Source organism: Urtica dioica, chromosome 1 (genome assembly GCF_054948205.1).
Source record: "Urtica dioica subsp. dioica isolate 48M chromosome 1, U.dioica_male_clone48M_v1_H2, whole genome shotgun sequence".
In the NCBI taxonomy this organism is placed as follows: Eukaryota; Viridiplantae; Streptophyta; class Magnoliopsida; order Rosales; family Urticaceae; genus Urtica; species Urtica dioica.
Genome location: NC_142756.1, coordinates 5,589,538 through 5,614,815, shown reverse-complemented (window position 1 = coordinate 5,614,815; position 25,278 = coordinate 5,589,538). Strand labels below are relative to the sequence as shown.

Sequence of the window (25,278 nt, the reverse complement as noted above, 5' to 3'; positions counted from 1 at the left end):
ATAAACACATATATACAATCATAAACACATAATTTTAAGTAGCCTCAACATTGACATTTCCACGCGTGTGTAGTTTTAGCGCTCTGTGTCAGTATAATTCGGTGGTCATCTTCTGTCGATACATGAGCATGTCCTCCTGTTTCAAATCAGACAATGGAAGGTCGTGCGCCAAAAACTCGGCAGTCTTGATCATAAACATGCCACAATCATTTATGAAGGAATAAAAAACGCATGCTTTAATTAAAATGGGTGACACATCTGTCACGAAGTCAACGAGTCTGTGACACATCTGTCACGAAGTCAGCAAGTCTGTGACACATCTGTCACGAAGTGGGTGAGTCTGTGACACATCTGTCACGAACCAGGATCAAAATGAGTTTGTGACACTCACATTTCGGGAAATAACAGTGGTAGGACTCTCCGAGGCGGCCGCAACGCCCGAGGACTCAGCCTTGTTTTTTTGTCTATATCAAACACAAAACAAAATCAAATAATCATACAACCATACATTGCTCTAATTAAGTCACTTAATTTTTATTCTATACCTTCTTCATCTTTGGTGGTGCGACGATGAACGCGTCGTCATCGTCGGAACGCTTGGACAGCGAAATTATTTTCCTTTTCGAAGCTGTCCTAGGACTTCTTCGGACACTTTTGGAGGCCTCCTCGACCTTGGTTCCTTTAGACTTCTTCATTGAATATAAAACCTAAAACAAATCAAGTCACCAATTTTCAACAACTTCAAGATCAAACACAAACATTCTTCAACCAAATATACACACGAGCCCAAAACACACACAAATACACACAAACACACCCTCGCCCAAACACAAATACACACAAACACACACTCGCCCAAACACAAATACACACAAACACCCAAACATCACACCCGACCATTACTTGTAGCTAGCACAACAGAACATCACAAGGCTAACCAACGAAACAGCCAGCAATACCATTGAACCAATTTCACGTCCAACCCCAAACATTCACAAACGCAAAACAAGGAATAACAATATCAATTTCTCAAACCACATAGTCGGCCAACAAAGGACAACGAAGAACAAAATGGAGAACAGAGCATAATATCACAGTTGGAACTTTGGAAGGAATGAGAGACAAACATTTCAACTAATCTTGGCATCAAAACACATAAATCATCATCGAATCGCAGCTAGAACACCCCCAAACGAAAACCCCCAAATCCAGTTCCAAAACCCTAGAATCCGAATTAAGAATTGGGGAAGAAGAATTTCCTTACCTTGCTTCCCCGAAATCTGGTCTCCTCGGCGGCCTCTCCCTCTTTTCTCGGCGTCTCCTCTCAGTCCGGCGTCCTCGACAGCGCTCGGTGGTTCTTTTCCTCGGCTGAAACGCGCGTGCGAGTGGTGCTCGGTCTCGGTTTCTCCGCCTCGCTCTCTCGCCGAGCTTCCTCTTCTTTCTTCCTTCTTCTTGGTTTCGCTCAGTCCTCACCCTCTCTTTCCCTCGGTCTCCTTCTCTCGGCTCCCCCCTCTCTCTCCCGTGTTCTCTTCTTCCTCTTTTCTTTTCCTTCTTTCTCTTTTTTTTCTTTCTTTTTCTTCTTTTTTTTCTTTCTTCCTGTGGGCTGGTGTTTTTGGCCGAGTGATACTTTTTGACTGAGAAACAATGGGGGGATCGTGCGAGAGAGAGAGAGAGAGAGAGAGAGAGAGAGAAGATGAGGTTTTTTTTTTTTGGAAAACATGAAGAATAGCTGGGAACGAGTTTGCATGCGTTTAAAAGATTTATGAGGGTATAATTATCTTTACATGATGGCATAGGTATTACATGTGTCAATTTTTTGTTTTTGAGCTATATTTGATAAATAACATGGAGATGATATTATTTACGTCAATTCCCCTTTTCAAGATGACAACCAAACAAACTCGAAAGGTTACGATTGACTCCTCACTTATAATTTAGTTGGTTTTAATAAAATAAAAAAAAAAAAAAAAATTTGAGATGATAAATAAATGTGTCCAAATCCCAAAAGCGAACCCATTATGATTTGTATATAATTCAAATTCTATTGATAATTCTAGTCTCCAAGTGAATAGCACGCGAGAAAGAACCTCGTAAGAAAACACAACTGTGACCAACTAGCAATTCGCTGAATAGAAAAGGAAAAGGAAAAGGAAAAGCAGGACGAAGACTTCCCCGATAAAAAGTCGATCGCGATGGCGGATCAGCTTGAACGGCTAGGGTCGGAGGCGGAAGATTCGAGGGCGAAGGAAGAAGAGCAAGAGCTGTGCATGGACATCGATCCGCCGCCGGGGGATAACTCCGCGACGGCGGAGGACTGGCGGAACGCTCTGAAGAAAATCGTGCCCGCCGTCGTCGTCCTCAGAACCACCGCCTGCCGAGCTTTCGACACCGAGTCCGCCGCCGCCACCCACGCCACCGGCTTCATCGTCGACAAGCGCCGCGGCATCATCCTCACCAATCGCCATGTCGTCAAGCCTGGTAAAGCTCTTCAATCTCGATCGGACTTTGAATTAATGAGAGCTAGTATGTATCACTAGAATATCCTAGGTCAAAATTTCGTTATTGTGTTTGACTGACACAAAGTCGAGGAGTTTTCGCTTTGTCCCTGATTGTAACTGCAATAGTTTCGGATTCGAGTATTGAAAAAGGGTATGAATCTTGTTCTCGTCTAAGAGGAATTAGGACGAGAATTCGTTCAACGAAATCAGCGGAGTGCCAACTTTTCAAGTGATAGAATTCAAAAGCAAGTAAAAAAATTCATTCTAACAATTGTGTAGATGTTGCTGTAAAATGGCAACAATTGGAGAAAGATGAACTAGACATTCTGAAGTAAGGAGCTAGCACACCTTGGTTCTTTGAAATGTTTCTTACTAAAAAAATATAACTTTGCTCTAAAAATGTTTGTATCACCATATATGTATTTATAGATTGTATTCTTGATATCTGTAGGTCCTGTAGTAGCAGAAGCTACGTTTGTGAACCGTGAAGAAATTCCAGTTTATCCTGTGTACAGAGATCCAGTGAGTCAAGTCTTGCTTGTTTGTACTTTGTTTTAGTTTAATGTTTATCATGGGGTCTCTGATTATAATTGTTATGCTTATGCCTAAGAAAAAAAAAATAACAATGCTATGTATTGTATAAATTAAAGTAGCTATGTATAATTCAACTTAGAGTAAACGGGGACAGCTTAAGCATAAAGATTCGTATTTTCACAGTAAATTATGATAAATCACTATTAAGTGTTTTGAGTTTCTTTCAGTTAGGTGTTGAAGCTAGAAGTAATACATACAAAAAGGAGATTATATTTTCCTTCAATGTATTCATTTTCAATTTAAAATAAAGTTGTAAAGATTCCTATGTCTTTGTAAAGATTCCCATGTGATGCGACTTTGGCTTTTCGATTAAATCATAGTCTAGAGATAGAAATTTCCGACATAAAGTTCAGAACTACGGATAAACTTCCAGAGACTAGATCTCTCCCACCCAAAATACCGAGTACACAGCACGATCCCACTTCCCAGCTCATAAATTGCAGGGTTTGAGCTGAAATAAATTGCCCCAGCCAAGAGCACCTTAGAACGCATGTCCTTTTGTTTCTGAGTGAATATATAAGTGATTGTCATTCTGCTTCATAAAAAAAACTTTAGTTAATATGCCTTTTACTAATTTATTTCTACCAAGCTTGCACCGCTTTTGTACTAACTTTAGTTAATAAACCATGATCCCTTCTCCAAACAAACCTTTCAAGTCCATGTAAATTTTTTATGGATTGTATCTCAGGTCCATGATTTTGGCTTCTTTCGTTTTGATCCTGCTGCAATACAATTTCTTAACTATGAAGAGATTCCGCTTGCCCCTGAGGCGGCTTGTGTTGGGCTGGAAATCAGGGTTGTTGGCAATGACAGTGGTGAGAAGGTATAACTATGTATATCTATTCAAATGTTCAACCTTTGATACTCTAGTTATGCAATGTCACGTTTTGTAAATGGTTTATGTGGGGCTTGTAGGTGTCTATCTTGGCAGGGACTATTGCTCGTTTAGATAGAGATGCTCCTCTTTACAAAAAGTATGTATTTTCCTTTCCCCAAGGTGTTAAATTACTGTAATATGTTTCGATAAATGCGGTCTTGGACAGGTGAGCATTATAGACACTGTTTCCTATATCCTTAAAACCTAGAGTGAATAAATAAACAGATCTTTCAAGTTACTATTAAATTAAACAAATTAAAACCTTGTAATGTGGTTTCGAAAAGGAGAACTAAATATCAATGCAGTTACTCGCGAATGGAATGCATCAGAAAAAGAAATGTGTTTGAAATCTTATATGTAAATAACGACCATTGAGGATTCCAAGAATTGATTATATTCCACTATATTTCAACCCTATCTTCTTGTCCTTGAAAAGTCACTTATTCAATATCTTTCACATTCTCTTGACTGCCCCTTGGAGCGTTTCTATTATTAATTATTTCATCCCAGATCATAGAGGAAAATTCTTACTCTTTGATTTGCATATGCCGAATTACTTTTGGAGAGATTCAGTTTAGGTTTTCCCTGCGGTAAAAAATAAGTTGTGCTAAAAATTCTTAGCGCTCACTCGGGCTCTCTCTCACCGTCTCCGTCGCCAGGCCCTGTATTCTCCCGGCTTTCCTGTCAATACTAAAACTTCTCTGTTTCTTTAATGAGAGAATCTTAATCTTAATTTTCTTGATGTTCTTGTTATGATTTGTGTTATTTGGTGTAGAGATGGATACAACGACTTCAATACGTTCTATATGCAAGTAAGTCCCTTTATTTAGTACACTTAATACGTTTTACATGTGCTGTTTTCCTTCTACATTTATTCTTATGATCGATTCTTATTTTTTATTATTTTTTTTTCTTTTTGCAGGCTGCGTCTGGGACTAAAGGTGGCTCAAGTGGCTCCCCTGTTATTGATTGTATGGGAAGGGCAGTGGCTTTGAATGCTGGTAGCAAGTCATCAAGTGCATCAGCATTTTTTTTACCATTAGAGCGAGTGCGCATATTTCTATCTATAATTTTTATTGAAAAGACATAAATTACAAATCATTTCTTTTCTTGTACATAGCTCCACTATGTTTTAAGGGCTATCAACTTGTGGTGGTTGAATACTGAAACAAGTTTCATCTTCATGGTAGGTTGTAAGGGCATTGGAGTTTCTACAAAGAGGCAAAGATTCTTCAGCTGATAAATGGGAGGCGATTTCCATACCTCGTGGTACGCTTCAGGTTTGTTTTTATTATTCTCTCAAGGGATCAGGCTTTTTTAGCTTTGTTTTATTTTGCTTCTGATTTTCATAATCATGCTTAGAGTCAAACGGTTTTTCCTTAGGTTTATCTTCTCTGCTGTTTGTAGAGATTAGCTTGCCTCAAATCGCAATTAAGAATTACTTTTACTTTTACCCTTGTATATATTCTTAGCAAAATTTTAGTCTCCTTTGTCAATAAATCATGCGAATACTATGCATAGTGTTAACGCCATTAAATATGAGATTTAAACGACAAAAACTCCCTCCCGAAGTGACATTACCGATCTCCAAGGAAAGCTGTTTCCCGCAGCTTTATTCTCGATACTCTTTTTCCATTAACTTGTTAACTGTCTAATGTTGCTTTATTTACAAATACTTTTCATCTGATTGTGTAAATACTGAACTTCCGTTGGTGCTGCTTGCAATAAAAGTTGTTTGAATGTAAGGACGAGCTTGAAATTTTGTGTAACACGCTGTATAGGTGACATTTGTGCATAAAGGATTTGATGAGACTCGTCGGCTTGGTCTTCGAAGTGAAACTGAACAGGTCTTTATTTTATCTCTTTCACATAATTTTTGGTCATTAGGTATCTGTCGTAACTTTTTTTGTTTCAGATGGTACGGCATGCATCTCCTACCAGTGAAACTGGAATGCTTGTCGTTGACACTGTTGTGAGTATTTTACAGAACCGGAAGGTTTATTTTATGTGATGATGTGTTTATATGTAGGACTTGTTTAAATCATGTGCTTTGTTTCAGGTACCTGGGGGTCCAGCACATAAATGTTTAGAGCCGGGTGATGTACTTGTTCGCATGAATGGTGAAGTAAGTTTATTTCATTTCCTGCGTTTTATGTGTTCCTTTGTGGATATGGTAGTTTTTTTTTTTTTTTTTTTTTTTTTTTTTTTTTTTTTTTTTTTTTAATGAAAAGACTTTTAATGATACCGTGCACCATTATAAGAAGATTTCCTCTCAAACATGAAGTATATATAACTGAAAATCTATAGATTAAGTTGGTCTATAACATATTTTGTGAATGTGTTTAGTAGCTCAAGGATAGTAATATATATATATATATATATATATATATATATATATATATATATATATATATATATATAAAGGGGTAACATATGACACCTCCACCATCTTGTGGGTTAGAGTCACAAAAAATCATTACAAGTATGATTGATATATTGCTACTCTCATTTAAGGATTCCCTTCTGGATTAGAGTGAAGGGTTTTCCTCTGTATTTGATGGATTTACATTTCGGGAAAATTATATGTTTTCAAGTTTACACAAAATTTGACGAACTTCGTCATTTGGAAGTATCCCATTAAGCTCGTTGAATCTGATGCAGGTAATCACCCAATTCCTAAAGGTGGAAACACTACTTGATGACAGTGTAAACCGGATAGTTGAGTTACAAATTGAAAGGGGAGGCTCTCCACTGACTGTAAACTTAACGGTACTAGCCAACCTTTCTTCTATTTTATTATTTGAAAAGTGACTGATGATATTTATCGTAATATCTTGATGAAACATAAAAACGCCTCAAATCACAACAATAAAAGCCCATGTCATTATCTAACTACATCTGAGATATTTTTTTTATTTATTTTTTATTTTTTTAAATAGATAAAGCTTATATAAAAAAATAAAGGAGTTTAAGGATAGAAGGATTCTTAAAATCAACAGTTACAACCCTAACTACAACGCGTGTGCCTGATCTCGTGATAATCCCATTGATATTAGATTGCCTGGAGCTGTTTACGGGCTGCATGACTACCAATTGATCCACGAGTATTTTGAGCTAGTTAAAAATGCTAAATTATAGTTCATAGATACTGTTGTGATTCTTGTTCCCAGGTTGAGTTTCTCGTTTTTCCTACTTCAGGTACAAGATTTACACTCAATAACTCCCGATTACTTCTTAGAAATAAGTGGTGCAGTAATACATCCTCTCTCTTACCAGCAGGTTAGTTTTAAATTCAACCTGATTTTTCATTTTTTTTTTGGTCAATTGAAAACAAATGATGATGACTTAATCTTGTGTAGTGCTTCAATACATTTTTGTTTTATGGGCTTTTATGCGACTGCAAAGGTCTTTTAGTTTTTTTTCCCCTTAGTTGATACATAAATTAGATTTTTTATTATTATTATGATAGTTAATATCTTGTTACGTTTTATTGATAGTCGTGACTCTGATCTTTTCATTTCCAGGCTAGAAATTTCCGTTTCCAATGTGGGCTTGTATATGTTGCAGAACAAGGGTAAGCTTTGTATCCTTTATTTTATTTGTGTGAGTTGAAACAGTTTCTAGGTTTTATTGATAAATACTGAAATGACTCTACAATACTATATGCGTATATATACACACATGAGATGCTAACCGACTAACTAAACCACTTCCTATATTCAAGGATTTACCAAAATAATTTCCAACTTCTATCTACCTATAGTACACGTATAGGATAATAACAGAATAATAAATAAACGCCTATCTATTTATCTATAATAACTACCAATATGGATTTCTGAATTTTAATTGTGCCACACCCACGTACATGAAATGTTCCTATGACTCTCAATATACACAATAATAAAATGGTTTGGTATAGTGATAAGGATGATTCTTGGGACCTGATAGTCCCCGGTTCGATTTCCTTTGCAAGGCGACAATTGGGGCCATTGGGGTGGTCTCCCAGTCGGTAATGCCCGGGTCTCATGAAATTTAGTCGAGTCCAACCCGGACACCGTGGTTATAAAAAAAAAATGTAAATGTTATATCTTGATAGTTGACACTTAAAAAAAATTATACTAAATAGTCATTTGAAACTAATTGATTAGAAAAATAGCCAAATATATAAGTTGTTAGCCAAAGTTGCGCTGTCAATTTTTTTTATACTGTCATTACAAAAGTTGACGCTGTATATAAGCAATTTATCACTTTCAAAAAATTTAATTAGAGTCAAATAACTATTATTGAAACCTGGTACTTGCACATTTTTGTAAATTTGGTTATTTAGCTACACCACCCCTTTTTTAAAACAAAAACATCCTTGTGCTGTGTAATCTCGAACATAGTTTGGATTACTTTGTGGCGTTGCTCTGAACATAAAATTAAGGGAAAATGACACGTATATACTTTGTGTTTTAGTGAAATGTCGAGTTTAACCTTTGGTTTTCAAAAATGTCGAGATCATACCCTCTGTTTAACTAAAATGACGAAATTATACCCTGAAATAGACAACAGTGCCACAAATATTTTTTTTTTTACTTTTCATTGACGTTAACTATAATATTTATATGTAAACTCCAATTATCTTTATTCATTCGCGTCATATATGTAATTTATTTAAAAACTAAAAACTAAACAACGGTCTCTTAATCGTGAAGAACGCAAAAAGAGGCAAAAATGTAAAAATCGACAGCTGATAGTCATCAAAATTACAGATTCGAACAGAGAACCCATGATTCAGAGCTGCAATTCGAACACAGAATGAAGTCATCTCTTGGGAAATATGAATTTTATTATTTAATTTCAATTTAAGGCTATTTTTATTTCAAAATTGGAAATTTGAAAGTTAGGATACTGTTTTGGATTTGATTCTATTTTTCTTATATAAGAGTTAATATCAATGAAAGGGAGATTTGTGACACTATTATCCATTTCAGGGTATAATTTCGTCATTTTAGTTAAACAGAATGTATGATCTCGACATTTTTGAAAATCAAAAGTTAAAGTCGACATTTCACTAAAACACAGGGTATAAGTGTGTTATTTTCCCTAAAATTAAATGGCTGATTATTATTTATACTGTATAATTAAGAGCTTGCTGGGTTACAGTACACTAAAATGCTTGGGGAAAAAAAGGTTGTGAAATTGAAAAAGGGTTCTATAAAAGCAACAATTGTTTATATATGGAAGAAAAGAAAAAGGGTTGATTAGATTGTTATTATAATGCTTTGTACATAATCAATTTGTTAAATATTCTGCTGCTCAAGCATTGATGGTTTTAGTTTATTCATTATTCTTTGCATACAAAACATCGGTGTAAACATGTATTGAAATTTTACCTCGGGCCTAAGGTATCCCCATGCAAAATTTTCTTTTAAAAAGGTATTCCCTTGCAAATTTGGCCGACACATGTCACACATCCGGTAAAGTACTGATCAATGAACTCAGATCAGACCACCTCTTAGCTCATTGTCTTCATCATGTTCTTAGCTCCACATCCATATCAGCAGTTATTTATTGTCATTTTATATATTTCAGATACATGCTCTATAGAGCTGGAGTGCCACGCCATGCTATCATTTTGAAGTTTGCTGGTGAAGAGATATCACGGCTTGATGATCTAATATTAGTTATATCTAAGCTATCTAGGGGTGTTCGTGTGCCAATGGAGTATATTAGCTACACAGATCGTCACCGCAGGAAGGTATAGTGTGATAGTCTAACAATGACTTCCTAATTTCAACCTAATGATTGCATGAGGAAAGGGACAGTGTTATGCAGCCGTGGAAATTGTCACTTCCGGCAATTTTTTCTTTTTTTAAGGTCTTTTTCAAAAAAAGATTTATTTGTTTTTAAATGTTTATATTTGATCTTTAGACACCAGATTCTGGGAGAAAATATGCACTGTTCGACTCACATGATTTGACATTCTTAACTTCTTATCCCTGCTAGAGTCAGACTTCTTAAGTTTTCTTCCTCGCTAAAGTTTGGATTCTTAAGATCTTAATTAGATTCAGGATTTCCATATTGGAAGAACAAAAATAGAATCATATGACTAAACCAAACTTCAGTGTTTCTCCAGCCAATGGCAAAATGTTTGGAACGTTAGTCCATTTTTTTTTTTTTTAAGAAACAGAACTTCTATCAGTAATGGCAATGCTGGAGATTACAAAGCCTGATGAAGGGAACGTTAGTCCAATATTGAATTAATTGGACTGAATGAACAATGGGACCTTCATAATACAATCTCGATGAGTATATATATTTTTTGTTTTTTATTTATTTAAATAATTTTTTTTCGCATCGTTATTTTATTTATAACCAACACTCTTTGACAACGTAGAGATTTCAGCCATTTTCAAATTGATGACTTGATAATTTAATTTATGTTAGTATGAAATTATCTGATACCTTTACTGTTCTGTATGTCATTATTTTGTCAAGGAAACTCATTATATTATATATTTTTTAATGGATGCAGTCGGTCCTGGTGACAATCGATCGGCATGAATGGTACGCTGCTCCGCAGATATATACTCGTGATGATAGTACTGGTCTATGGAGCAGTAAACCTGCTTTTCAACCTGGCTATATATCACCATCACCTACTATCAACATCCCCACGGTTCTATTGGGCGAAGCAGATACCGCTCGAATTGAGCATATGAATCACGGAAGCGTGGAGTTAACTGACGGTCATGGTGTTAGTAGTATGGAAACAAATTGTGAACGCATCTCGGATGAAGCAAATGCTCGCGAGGAAATCGATATTGAAATAAAGAAACGACGCGTGGAAGAAGATTCCACAGCCAATGAAATTGTTCTTTCTGACTGTTCTCTAAATGGAACCCGGGAAGTTAAACCAAATGAATCGGTGTCTATGGAAAGTACCGTGACAAGGGACTATCTTAGTGCAACTGTTGCATCAGCTAATGCTTCGGTAGCTGAATGCGTGATAGAGCCAACTTTAGTGATGTTTGAGGTGACAATAACTTGAACCAACTATATTTATAATAAGAAAAATAAAAAATTAATCAATACGAATTTGAACGCTTTTCTCTTTTTTGGTCACTGTTATTCCACAAGTTAGTTTTTCATTCTGTTCTTACGTTGTGTTAGTATCCGCTTATCAAACAGAATATAACATAATTATCTGATTTTCAAAGTCTTATTAATAAAAATAATAAAACAACTTCATGCTCTATACTCTTAACCTTGCAGGTTTATGTGCCACCATCATGTATGCTTGATGGCGTCCATTCGCAACATTTTTTCGGCGCGGGTGTAGTAATTTATCATTCAGAAAATCTGGGATTAGTTGCAGTTGATAAGAACACAGTTGCCATATCGGCATCTGATGTAATGCTTTCATTTGCTGCTTTCCCTATCGAGATTCCCGGGGAGGTATTACTTTTTAGATTTACTCGTTTAAACCCATTTGTTTCCTGATTTTCCTTTTGTGGTCTGGAAAAAAAAAATGATTACAACTATTTTGTAAGTTTATGCCATACAGAAAGATTCACTTAACAGTGACTTTTTTTTGTCATCCTTCAACAACTGAAAGTTATCCATCCATACTGATACTGTAGGTTGTTTTCCTTCACCCTGTTCACAACTATGCACTCATTTCATACGATCCCTCTGCTCTGGGAACTGTTGGCGCTTTAGCTGTCCGTGCAGCTGAATTGTTTCCTGGTTGGTCTTTTACATTACTATCTGTTTATTTTCTCAGTACTGCCTCATTTCTCAATTTTGTATCAACATTTTTATCAGATGCAAGGTTCCTTGATTAGATTAGATTTTGTGATTCAAAGCAACTTTTTTTCCTTCTTCTTTTTTTGTGTGGTATAAATCTTTTTCCTGTAGGGTTTATTTTTACTTTTATTCTATAACTTAATTGGCATGTTATGTCTTCAACTTAATTTGATTTTATCCATACTTTGACATAGAACCTGCATTGCGTCGCGGGGATTCGGTCTATCTTATCGGTTTGAGTAGAAGCCTGCAAGCCACATCCAGGAAATCTATTGTCACTAATCCGTGCGCCGCATTAAATATTGGCTCTGCTGAATGCCCACGCTACAGAGCAACCAATATGGAAGTTATTGAACTTGACACCGGTAAGCAAAGTTTTCCATGGTTAAAAAAGGGAAATAGTCAGAACTTAAGTGGGGCTTATGAACCTTAACTCATCTTGAGTTCATTTGCTACTTTTGCAGATTTTGGTAGCACATTTTCAGGTGTGTTAACCGATGACCATGGAAGGGTCCAAGCTTTATGGGGAAGCTTTTCAACTCAGGTGTCACATTAAAACTTTCTTCATCGTTCAGAGCATATTTTTGTCAAATTTAAATTATATTTTACGAGTTTTTTTCCCCTAAGACGCCATCGCTTTCATAAGAGAGGCCCTGCCAAGATGTTATATATCTGTAATTCGGTAATTTATGTACGATCTAGTGAAATAACATAATTTAGGCAGTAACAATATGAAAGAAGGCCAAGGTGCGGTTGATTGGCTACACCTTTTTTTTATACCCTATTTGTTTTTTTTCTTAATTTAACTTAAACTAGGGAAATAACTTCCATGTCTCGATCCTTAGGTAATTCACAGATGGTCGACTTTCTCGTGTCTCAGGAGAGATGCTGTTCATTTTCCCCCCTTTTCTCTCAGTGTAGTAGATCTTTTGTTTTGTTCTCTCTAGATTGAAGATCCTTTTGAACTATTTAATTTTCAAAAATCTTTTGCTGTTGGCTCCACGTGCTGTCTGCTATTTGCATTGGAATTCCCAATTTCCACGCAGCATGTAAATGACATGTCTGATTCCCCCATTCTTTACTACTGCAGAGAAGAAAACGCTCACGGACACAAAAGGTGATTTTCATAATCCCAAAGAGCAACTTTTAACCTGTTGAAAATCAGCTAGGGCGACGTTGTTTGCATTTTCTTCTTGAGGAAGACTTCCATTGTTCATTGTTTTCGTTCTATATGGGTTTCCTGAAACTTTTCCACTGTAGTTCTGGTTTGTTGGGGCTGGTCTTGATTTGGCCGTTTGTACCTGAAGACAGTTTTCTGCGAAGACTACTGATTATATATGCCAGCTAACTGCAAAACGTTACTCGTTGGTTCTCCCTAATGGTTGGTTGAGTCACCAACTTGTGATTTTCTACCACAAGGTATGGGGTTATATCCCATAGCATCCTCCATGATGACTGGAATTCAACAAGAAACACATGGTTCCCAGCAATGGTAGATTCCGATGGGGCTTAATCTAAAAAGAAAACTGTCATAATGAGCTACTCTGAAGAGTGGCCTGGTTTTTTTTCCTTTTCTCGTGGGAGAAACAGAAAGTAGATGAGCTGGATTTGGTCTTCTACCGTGCTGGCATAGGAATAAGAACAGCTTTCAAGAACATGTGGTGAATATTATGATAAGCATGGCATATGATAACTTTGACGTCAGTCTGATTACCTATGTCGAATCTTTCGACCTAGCCATCTAACCAAGTGACAGGCTTATTTAGATCTGCATTTTATGTTATATTATTTTTTCTTATCCTTCTTTCTAGACATCATAATAAAATGATTTTTGCTTGTTAGTAGCTTAAGCATATCCTTTAAGAAGTGCAATTAATTGTACTAATAGCATCCTTCAAATGACAATTGTAGTCGTCGTTAAAATGCATATATTATTTTGTAACCATGACAATGTAATTCTTTTTATATAAATTAAAAATAAAACATTTTTCATGCTTATATCTCTGTTTGCAGTTGAAATTTGGTAGCAGCAGCTCAGAAGATCATCAATTTGTCCGAGGGATCCCAATTTATGCAATCAGCCAAGTTCTTGATAAGATTATATCTGGTGGACAAGGACCTCCTCTTCTCATAAATGGTGTCAAAAGGCCAATGCCACTCGTACGAATTTTAGAAGTTGAGCTGTATCCTACATTGCTTTCGAAAGCCCGGAGTTTCGGACTGAACGATGGTTGGGTCCAGGTTTGATTTCTTTCTCTCACTTGTCCACTCATGCTTACATTTCTCAATAAACTATCATGTTGGATTTCATTTGTGAGAACAATTCATGGGCATTATTAGTTATTTGCTAAACCTTGGTAACAGGCTCTGGTTAAGAAAGATCCTATGAGAAGGCAGGTCTTGCGTGTAAAGGGGTGTTTGGCTGGATCAAAAGCTGAGAATCAATTGGAACAAGGAGATATGGTGTTGGCAATCAATAAAGTGCCAGTTACATGCTTCCGCGATATTGAAAATGCCTGTCAAGCGTTGGACAACTACGATAACGAGGGGATGCTCAACTTGACCATTTTTAGACAGGTGAAAACACATTTTTTTACTTTCAAGTTTGTATAACTCGGTTCCAATTTTGTTATGAGTTGGGTTATCTAAACACACTATGACCGACAGTCCTGTGTGGTAAAAAATCCTCATGTTTTTCTGACGCCAAATGCTTCAAAATGACCATGTTGATAACTGCTGGACTGTTTATCCTAAACCGGGAACTGAAATAAATAAAAAACATTTTCAACTTCTTTTCCGAAACCGCAAGACATTCCTATCGTTGGCATTAACAAGGCTCCAAATGTTTTGAACAAACAATCAAGGAAGAAATTAATTATAGAAGCTTTCAGATGTTTTATGACATACGCAGCACCAGTTTAGAGAAATTGACTTGGTCCTAGGCGTTTTTTGAACTAGATAGATCCAGTGTCTTCCATAACCCTTTCAGCTAAAGAAACCAGGAGTAAGAAGCCTTTATTTCACTCTCTTTATTCGTAATTATTTAATTTTATTTAAATAATTACGAATAATTACGAATCAGTGAGCCTTCTAGCCTTCAAAACGTTTTCAAGAACTTTCAAGATCATGTTGATGCATATTTTCTGCTTCAAGAAGAGATTGATCGTGTCTTTTTGTGCTAGCGTATGCTCTTCAAGGTTGAATATTATTCTCTTACTTCTATTGCCTTTTGACTTCACTCTTGCCAGTCCTAGTTCATGCTTAAAGAGACTGGTCCGCAATCATTCTCCGAGTTCTTTTTTTCACTCTCTTTATTCGTAATTATTTAATTTCATTCAGTTGTTATTAAAGATAAATGTATCTAATCTTCGAGTGAATAAAAGTTGGACGAAAAAATATCTAACCTATTTGCAGTTGTTTTTACATGCTTGGATTTTCTAGCTTTCTTTTGATTTGGGGTACTAAAACTTTATCTGAATGAATTTTCAGGGACGTGAGATTGATCTTAACGTTGGGACAGATGTTAGAGGTGGAAGTGGTACCACACAAGTAATCAATTGGTGTGGATGTATTGTTCAGGATCCTCATCAAGCAGTTCGTGCTCTTGGATTCCTTCCAGAAGAAGGTCATGGCGTTTATGTGGCGAGGTAAGACTTATTATCAGTTTTTTTATATTTAATTGAACTAGGTATTCATATTGCAAATGATCCACAAACTTCAACTTCTTATTTTTAAAAAAAATCCCTAACTTCACGACCTCAACTTCCTTCATGTTCATCTCAACAGCCGTCTTTAATATCAAAACATAAAATAATTTAATTAAGATCAATTTAGGGTTAAACTGTAATTGATGATATAGAAAAAAGAAAAGAAAAAAAGAAAGTAATGTCATTATTTAAATGGGGGCTAAATCCGAGAGCTCAATCTGAAATGTTTGAAAATTGAAACGCGATGGTATAACAAATCGACCCAATAATTTATTGATAGAATTTTCACCTTAAGCATAATTGAATCGGAGGGTAGGATCTCTGTGCTACTTACTGAAAACAGGCCGCACATGAGTTTTGAACATAATAATAACCTCATTCATGGTGTCATAAAGATCATTGCTAATTTTCTAGTCAAGTCATTCTAAACTGGCTAAACAATTAGTAACTCTTTGATTTTTCTAGTCCGTTGATTTTGAAAATGTACTTGTATTGTATAGCCCTTGTGTCGATGAGTACCTCTTCATCCTGATGATTATCGAACAATTTATCAGGTGGTGTCATGGCAGTCCAGTGAATAGATATGGTCTCTACGCACTTCAATGGATAGTCGAAATCAATGGGAAACCCACTCCAAGTATGGATGCCTTTTTAAATGTGACAAAGGTATAAGCTAGTTCTACCTTGAAAATGTATCAAGTTAATTAATGTTTCTCATTATACCTTGAAAAGGTATAATGCTTTCTATCTCCCGCTTCACAGTGGATACATAGGGGCTAGAACTATTATATCTGCTTTCATTCCTTCCATTCCAACATTCTTACGTTCATTGATAAAAAAAAAAAAATCTAACTTTTGACTTTTTCGAAACTGAATTAGGCCTTGGAGCATGGAGAGTTTGTGCGTGTGCGAACGGTGCACCTGAATGGGAAAACCCGGGTATTAACGTTGAAGCAGGACTTGCTCTACTGGCCCACGTGGGAGTTGAGGTTCGATGCGGAGACTGCCACCTGGCGCCGGACGATAATCAAGGGCCTCGATTGCAATAACATGTGAATAAATTAAGCGCAGGCACTACTGTTGTATCGGCTGTATTGATTGAAGAAGCCTCGTTCGGAGGCCTGAAATAATCAAGTCCCTGCGATTCGATGGGTTTTAGCCAACCACCTGAAGAGGAGATAATTTAAGTTGGGGTATTCCAGTGTATCCCTTATAATTATCATTGGAGCTTTAAAGGTTGATTAAATTGAGGGAGTAATTATTTGTTATGTTTTATTGCAAGATTTAATGAACAAGTAGCATGACTTATTTGTCAAAAAAGAAAAATATGCATGACTTGCAACCATTTTACAATATGAGGATGAAGTTGAACTATTTTACAACCATTCTTAATTGTATCTTTTTAGTTCTGTACATCTGATCTTTGACGTTTAAAAAAATATATATATGTTGGTTGTTTTTTTAATATTATATTTTTAATTTATAAGTTTTGGAGAGAATTTTGTCGCCACTACTATTAAGTATTAAGTGACATAATATTATTAACCAAAACCATTTTTTTCTTCAACAAAATAATATATATATTTTTACAACTATAGCGCCTTCTATTCTCAGCAGGCGAAGAAAGAGTAATTATTAAAAAAGGAAAGTTCTAAATTCTTTTTAAGCCGCAAATGCTGTACATAAGCAGAGTTTTAGAATTAAATTCACTGACACGGGACGGAGGTAACTTTCAGTTTGGTTCGGTAACTGATAGATATGAACTTGAACGTGAACGTGTACACTACTTCTATACAAAACTTGTGAAGCGTGTTTAAAATGAAGAATCATCCGAACCGTTTACTTCGAATCTATTTGCAATAAAAAGATAGTTACCCTATTGTATAATTTTGCAGAGTTTTATATAAGTTGTGTTTGGTAGTATGGATTGTTCTAGAAATGATATTGTCGCAGTTGAATTTATAACATGGTAGTTAAATGGTTGAAAGAGAAAGGTCATTGGTAGACCGAGTCACTAAAACTCACAGCTAAGCTTCATTTAAGGCCGCCATTGTAAGACAGCAGGCAAAGGACCAATTTCACCGTCAGCACAAGTGTGAGAGTTTTGCTGATATGTACTGAAGATGTCGATTGGGCCATTCTTGGGCCTTGGGCTTCAGCGATAAGCTTCAGGCCCAGCAGAAGCCCACCCTAGGTGAGAGTAAAGAATTAAGTTTTAATGGCGAAAATAGTTTTTTTTTTCTTCAAGTTGTAAAGAATCATTTTTTTTTGTTAACATATATACATAATATATTTGGAATTTTTCTGTTGTTTTGGACTTCAATTAACTTTGTTTAGTTTCATATTTATATGAAAAATAATCTCAAATAAGTATGAAAAAATTACATCACGTAGGTTACTTTTCATATCTCATTCATGTTTGGCCTTATTTCGAAAATAACTGTTTCTCTTTTCTCTGTACAAATATATTCGTGTGTTTCAAATCTGATCAACAGTTATTGAAATCAGGTTAATAGTTATTGAAATCTGATAAAAAAAAATTAATTAAACTTAGTCTATAACTATTGAAATCTAGTTTACCGTTTTTGAAATATGGTTAAAAATTATTGAAATCTGATTAACAATGAATGAAATCGGGTTCAAAATATTGATATATTAAAATCTTATTAACAATTATTTAAATCTGATTAACAACTATTGTAATCTTATTAACATTTATTGAAATCTGATCAACGGTTATTGAAATCTGGTTAACAGTTATGAAAGGATAAATGGACAATTTAAAAACTATAATGATTATTTATGAAAAATAAAAGATTCAACGACTAATATTAAAAAAAAAATTACGAATAACTTATTGAAAGCTATTTCCACAATAGGTATTTACAGTTTGAATAAAAAAAAGTATGATGAATCGTTAAACCCTTTCCATTATCAATATGAACATGTTTAGGTTCAAATTAGTCCATGTGGTTGATAAGGTTGTTGACACATATCTGTTGTGACATGCGTAGAAGCACTAGAATCTAGATATACCAGTTCAAATATAAATACGTGGTGGAAGAAAGAGCCGTCATATATAGCGATCATGTGAGCTCCACGACCACAAGATAAGCTACCTCTCCTAAAGGATTGTTGTTGTGATGTCTAGGATTTGTCAAAGTGATACATTTATCGTAATCGATCTGCAATCTATCATAGATTGCGTCGATGTAATCCCTATCACTAAACTCATGTTAAAAAATGCTAGATAAGTCACTTATTGCATAATTTGCAGCTCTTTTCTTCTTATCATCGGAGGAAAAGACTTCACAGGAATATGGAAGAGGAAAGATTGAAGCTGGTAAAGACTAATAGCACAACACTTATATAGTGCTAATAGTACTTCGTAAAGACACTAAGTGTTTCAGGTCATGTGTTGCTGTGACAGCATAAATTGGAATTCTAATCCAATGACCCATAATGACTTCGCTTAAACATCATGTATCCCACAAGAGGAAAGAATAACGTCGCTTATCTCTCCTCTACCACACATGAGTAAAAATATATAGTAGGAAAAGAAATAGATGACTATGAAAAAGAAGGGTGTTTTTAAATGGTTACAACTACCTTGTGGGTAGCTCAAAGCAATAAAGGAAACATACATTAACTGGCTACAAAAAGTAGAGGAAAAAAAAAAAATTGTGATGCCAGCAGAAATATCCGCTGATCTGTGGACATAAGAATTCTAAAGGAAAATTTTTCCTAGTTTCCATTGCTTTTAATTGCTAGGCTACTTGCTTTTTGTAAGCATAATTCTGCGCCAGTTTCAAGCGAATCTACTGTTATATCTTTAAAGAATTCTTTGTAACATGTTAGGATAAGAATTTTACTTTAATCGTTGGAATGAGATACAAAATTATAAGCTTAAGTTAATTAACTAGTGAAAAGTGTTTTATCGTGACATTTTCATTCAAAGCTCTCTCTCTCTATATATATACACGATTATTACTGATTTTTCTCGAGACTAATAAAAGTCGATAAATTACTACTATACGCTAGGCATTATTTTACTAAAACTCGTTAACTTAAATAAATCAGATATATCATATATACATATACATCATGTTACATCGTAACAATGGAGCTAATCTGTTTCAAATGCTAAGTACTAAAATATGAACTAAATCGATCATGACTCAAATGTCTGACAATGACTATGACTCGTTGTTAGAAAAATAAACTATGCATTTATTGGACCACCTTTTCTAATCGTACAAGGTTAGATTTTGTTCTGAACACAACTCTGAAATCTTGTACTTCCTCAGTTCCTCTCTCTCTGCAGTGTTCAGAGAATGCATTGATTTCAGATACTGCACAGATATCATACATATATATACATATACAAAATTCTACAATTCATTCATATTAATTCAGGAACACATTAAATGAAGGACAGTACACTATTTCTGACACACGAGGAGACATATATATAAACTATTTGGGCAATACAAATGATTTGCATATGTGTATATAAATATATAACCCGTCTAAAAGGCCCACAAATGAAGGAGAATTAGGATAGTACTAAAGACAGACGAGAAAAGCAAATGAGTGTTCTTTGCAGTGGTTTCTGCGGCGCCGTAAAAGTACTGCCAATTGTTGTTGTTGGGAATGATATTGGCCTGCCATGGCTGCTCCGGCACGCTCGTCACGTACACGAAGCGCGGCGGCGGCGGCGGATGATTCGCCGCGGCGGGGCTGCACTGTACCTTCGGAGGAGGTGGCGGCGGAGGAGGCTGTGATTGGCTGCACGGGTTGACCCAAGGGCACGATCCGCACTTGATCACGGCTTCTACTTTTTTGTCCTGATCTTGTTGAGTAGTTTCCAAGGCGGTGGTGGAATTATATGATATTGAAGTCAGTAAAAGGAGATACACCATTTTTGTGTAGAGTCTTGGAAAAGCCATTAATAATTAGTTGAGAGAGAGAGAGAGAGAGAGAGAGAGAGAGAGAGAGAGGAATATGTTTTAGGTGACGGGAATGGAAGGAGTATAAAGCGGGGGGAAAGGAGGGTAGGTGATTTGAGTTAATGTTTGAAAACCAATTATTTGGGGTGTAAATGTAATAATAATATTCGTATGTGAATATATGATCATTTTCCGACTTATCTATCTGGTGACTGTATTTTAGCCCCAATAATTTTTTTTTTTTTTTTTTTTTTATCAGAGTTGTCATTGATGGTGAACATTTTTGTTCTTCTTCTAAGCTTCCACTTTAGAAGTACGTGTTTTAATTTAAATTTGATCTGAATTTAAAGGAATTTTCACTCTGTAGAAGTACGTGTTTTGATTTAAATGTGATCTGATATTGCTCCATTTTGGATAGATCTTTCGTAATCTTGTTGAACGTTACATGTTATGTAGTGGTTTAATTAGCCATTGAAAATTGATACTCTTTATATATTCGTCTCCAACTGAAAGTGTAATATTTATCTATATTTATTGTTTACAATCTGTAAATTCGTCACAAATATGATTTTTGGAAAGGAAAAATTACGTCAAATTATTATGAAATTTCTAAATGAAAACATTATTAAGATGATTTACTAAAAATTGGCAATCGGTAATGTTCACTTACTATATCAAGTAATTAATTATTTACTGAATGGTAAATGATTGATGATGGATTCAATCTAATGATTTTATATATTCAATAATGATCATTATTAGTAGTACTATCAATGAGCTCGAGGGGGACTTTGGCAATTTGTATAATAATATATTGTTGGACTAGTCATTCGAGTTTTCAGGTTTGATTGAAAAATCCATAAGAAATACGTACCTTAAACACAACTAGGACACTAAACGGCCAAAATTAGAATAATAGGAAATAGCTAATTCTTAATTGTTCCAAATGTAACTCCCAAAAAGGGGTTTCCAGTGCTAAGTATGAGTTTTTAATATTATTCTAGAAAAAAAATATCGCGACGTCCACGGTTTCACTTTTGGAAAAAGTTTTAAGGTGGCTTTATTCGTTTTTGTATTTTATTTTTTGTATATTTATTTTCGATACAAGATGGCTTTATTCGTTTCTTAGCTGATGCTTATATTTCGAATAATTGGGACATCAATCCTGCAGAATGTCGCCCTTTTTCTTATGCATGAACATTCTGGGCTATGATGGGTTACATTATAGTAAATAGAGCTGGAACGGCTAAAAAAAGAAAATATAGTTGTGGAAGGATATAAGGCTTGGTTGTCTTGTAAGCTCGAAATTTAGAGGCTTATGAAATGACGTGAAATCTTGACACCTAATGTAGACTTCAAAACTTTTTCAATCGAAGACAGATAGAAATTGAAGCAAAGAGAGAGTGTTTGGATTCAGAGAGAAAGCTTCAACTGAATCTGATGAATTTGTTTTATTTCACAAAATTGATTATTACAGTGATGAATTGAATATAAATACATTGAGTCAATGGCTAACAAACTCTAATAGACTTAGCTAACTAACTCTGACTCATGTGCTGACGTGGCAGCTGACTTCGTTTCAGTCTCAACACCCCCTCTCAAGCTAGATGGGGAGGTCTTGACATGTAGCTTGTCTTTGAGCCTTAGAAATCTTGTCATTGACAGAATTTTGGTTAGAGCATCTCCAATCTGATCTACAGTAGGAACATATCGAATCTCAACTTGTTTTTGAGCTACCATGTCTCTCATAAAGTGTAAGTAGATTTCAATATGTTTTGTTCTAGCATGATAGACTGGATTGGAGGCCATCGCAGCTGCTCCTAAGTTGTCACACCAAATTATTGGTGGATTCTGTAGACTGATCTTCATTTCTCCAAGCAACGACTTTATCCAAGTCAACTATGCAGCTACGTGGGCCAGTGACCTATACTCCGCTTCTGTACTTGACCTGGCCACCACTGCTTGCTTTCTAGAGCTCCATGAAATGAGGCAATTTGCAAAATACACGCAGTAGGCACTTGTGGACCTCCTGTCATCCAAGTTGCTGGCCCAGTCTGCGTCTGCAAAGCTAGTCAGTGTGAGATGCTTGGACGACTTGAATGTTATGCCATCTCTGATTGAACCCTTGAGATATCTCAGTACTCTTTTTGCTGCAAGCCAATGAATGTTTGTAGGATTTTGCAGAAATTGACTCAGTCTGTTCACAATAAAAGCTATGCCAGGCCTTGTGATGGTAAGATACTGTAATGCTCCAATCAAGCTTCTGTACAGGTAGGGCTGTTCCATTGCTTCCCCCACTTCCTTGGACAAAGCTTGATTTGGTGCAGTTGGACTAGAGTATGGCTTGGCACCAGTCATGTTCATCTTCAGGAGCAAGTCAGCTATGTATTTAGATTGTGTAAGGTAGAGACCGGTCTTATCTCTATAAGCTTCAATCCCCATGAAGTAATGTAGTGATCCTAGCTGTTTTAAGGCAAACTGAGCATTAAGATCCGTGATGAGACGACTGATCATCTTGTCATCACTTCCTGTAACTAGTATATCATCTACATACACCAGTAAAAGAATATACACTCCTCCTTTGTCGAAGATGAATAGGGAGATATCTGACTTGGCATTAACAAATCCCCATTTGACTAAAGCCAATCTTAGGCGTTCAAACCATGCTTGAGGCGCTTGTTTCAGTCCATACAACGCTCGATGCAGCTTGCAGATGTGATGAGGTCGAGAAGAGTCTGTGAAGCCGTCTGGTTGAAGCATGAAAACATCCTCTGTTAATAGCCCATTCAGAAACACGTTGTTGACATCTAATTGAGCAATATTCCAGCCTTTGAACACCGCCAACGTAAGCACAACTCGAACCGTGCGCGGCTTAACCACAGGGTTGTAGGTCTCTGAGAAGTGAACACCAGGTTCTTGTGCAAAACCCTTCGCTACAAGTCGGGCTTTGTGGCGTTGTAGAGATCCATCGGAGTTGTACTTCAGTTTGAAAACCCATTTGTTGCCGATGACATTCTTTTGTTTGGTGTGTGGTACAAGTGACCATGTGTGATTATGGTGTAAGGCTTGTAGCTCGGACTCCATGGCATTTCTCCACTTTGAATCTGCAAGAGCCTGCACAACACTCACAGGTTCACCTGGTCCAGGGTCAATTTGGAGAGGGTGTTTTGTGGCTAGATGGGCTTTGGGTTTGAAAATCCCTGATTTGGACCTGGTTTGCATCGGGTGTTGTTGTGTGATCCTAAGAGGTAGTGTAATTGGAGAGGCTAGTTGTGATTGGTTAGTGTTAACCGGGACTATGGTTGTACAAGAATTAGGTTCATTGGTGTGTGAGATGGGAATTGAGGCATTTTCGTTGTTTTGTGTGGTTGATGGTTGTATAGGGATAGAAATGTTTGTGGTTTCATGGTCATATGATGCGTGGGAGTGGTTAGAAGCTTGGTTGTTGGAGTCTGTGTTACCCTGCTGAGACATGTTAGTTGTTGAATTATCATGATCACCTGTAACTGGTGATAACTAAGAATGGCAAGTAGGAAAACTGGTTTGACTCAACGAAACTACAGTGGGAATGACATCAACTTGTGGTGACATTTTGTTTGAAAATAAGGTCTCAAAAGGGAACTCTTGTTCATTGAACACTGCATTTCTTGTTATGTAAACTCTGCCTGACGAGTGAAGACATTTGTAACCCTTGTGATTTGGACTATAACCTATGAAGAGACATTTTGTGGATCTGAAATGAAGCTTGTGATTATTGTAAGGCCTTAGATGTGGATAAACTGAGCAACCAAAAACTCTGAGAAATTTATAATCTGGTTGCCTATGAAACAATTTTTGAAAGGGGCTGTGATCTTGTAGGACTGGGGTGGGTAGGATGTTTATGACAAAAACAGATGAGGCAAAAGAATCCCACCAAAAAGACAAAGGCATTTTTGACTGAGCAAGCATACTTAGACCAAGCTCTACCACATGCCTATGTTTTCTTTCTACTCTCCCGTTTTGACTGTGTACATGAGGACAAGGATGCCTAAAACTTATGCCATGCTCAGTTAGGAAGGAAGTAAAAGACGTGTACTCTCATCCCCAATCGCTTTGAAGAGAGCAAATTTTTGTGTTCAGAGATTTTTCAACATATTTTTTGAAGTTTTTGAAAATGACTAAAGCTTCTGACTTGACTTTTAAGGGGTAAATCCAAGAGAATCGTGTAAAATCATCCACAAACAAGATGTAGTATCTATATCCATGAGACGATGGAACCGGTGAGGGTCTCCACAAATCAGTATAGACTAGTTCAAGTGGTTTTGTTGTATGTGTTTGAGCTGCATTGAAAGGTAAAGAATGGCTTTTTCCATGTTGACATGCATCACAAAAATCTGTGTTATTTTGTATTGACCAGGGAATTTTACACTGTTTCAGTACATGAGCAACTGTCTAATTCGAGGCATGACATAAATGTCTGTGCCAAAGACTGAATCGATCAAATACAGATACAGAAAAACAACAAGAATTTGACTCAGAGGTATTGAAAACATTACAGCTAGACACACTCTGTGATGCTACAACAGGTTCAGGTAAAGACTCTACATTTCCACAATGAAAGCAGGCAGGTTTTTTAGTAGATTTTGACAAACAATACAAGCCATTCTCAATTCTCCCTTGAAGAAGAACCACACCTGTGTGTTTGTCCTTTACCAAGCAGCAATCACGATGAAATTCAACAAAAACATCATTATCAGTTGTGAGTTTGGAGATACTAACAAGGTTCTTTTTAATTTCAGGTACTCTAAGGATCTGTTTTAATTGTAGGACAGGTTTTGAATTTTTGTAAAGACCAGTTGATCCAATATGAGTGATAT

At 36.1% G+C, this 25,278-nt stretch overlaps 1 protein-coding gene across 2 annotated transcripts; it reads left to right on the top strand.

Annotated features, from left to right (window-relative positions):
* The first annotated feature begins 2,006 nt into the window (after positions 1-2,006).
* On the top strand, positions 2,007-16,931 carry DEG7 (DegP protease 7). Of its 2 annotated transcripts, XM_089608397.1 has the most exons (25): positions 2,007-2,478; positions 2,950-3,020; positions 3,781-3,915; positions 4,008-4,066; positions 4,745-4,781; positions 4,892-5,017; positions 5,160-5,249; positions 5,751-5,816; positions 5,885-5,941; positions 6,029-6,094; positions 6,631-6,738; positions 7,168-7,248; positions 7,494-7,543; positions 9,550-9,715; positions 10,493-10,993; positions 11,233-11,415; positions 11,601-11,706; positions 11,961-12,131; positions 12,231-12,310; positions 12,857-12,883; positions 13,780-14,007; positions 14,131-14,343; positions 15,256-15,413; positions 16,028-16,139; positions 16,353-16,931. In XM_089608397.1, exons 1-25 carry the CDS (start codon positions 2,193-2,195, stop codon positions 16,527-16,529), a joined length of 3,354 nt encoding a protein of 1,117 aa, XP_089464523.1. In that variant the 5' UTR covers positions 2,007-2,192; the 3' UTR covers positions 16,530-16,931. The 2 variants fall into 2 exon arrangements, with proteins under 2 accessions (XP_089464523.1, XP_089464528.1); XM_089608402.1 differs by lacking the exon at positions 12,857-12,883.
* Positions 16,932-25,278: the final 8,347 nt, after the last annotated feature.

Bases quoted from the DNA above. Each gene is read 5' to 3' on its own strand.
- DEG7 (XM_089608397.1), top strand. From the start codon at position 2,193: ATGGCGGATCAGCTTGAACGGCTAGGGTCGGAGGCGGAAGATTCGAGG. The intron at 5,018-5,159 runs GTGCGCATATTT...TCTTCATGGTAG, and splicing joins TTTTTTTACCATTAGAGCGA to GTTGTAAGGGCATTGGAGTT. The intron at 14,008-14,130 runs GTTTGATTTCTT...CCTTGGTAACAG, and splicing joins TGAACGATGGTTGGGTCCAG to GCTCTGGTTAAGAAAGATCC.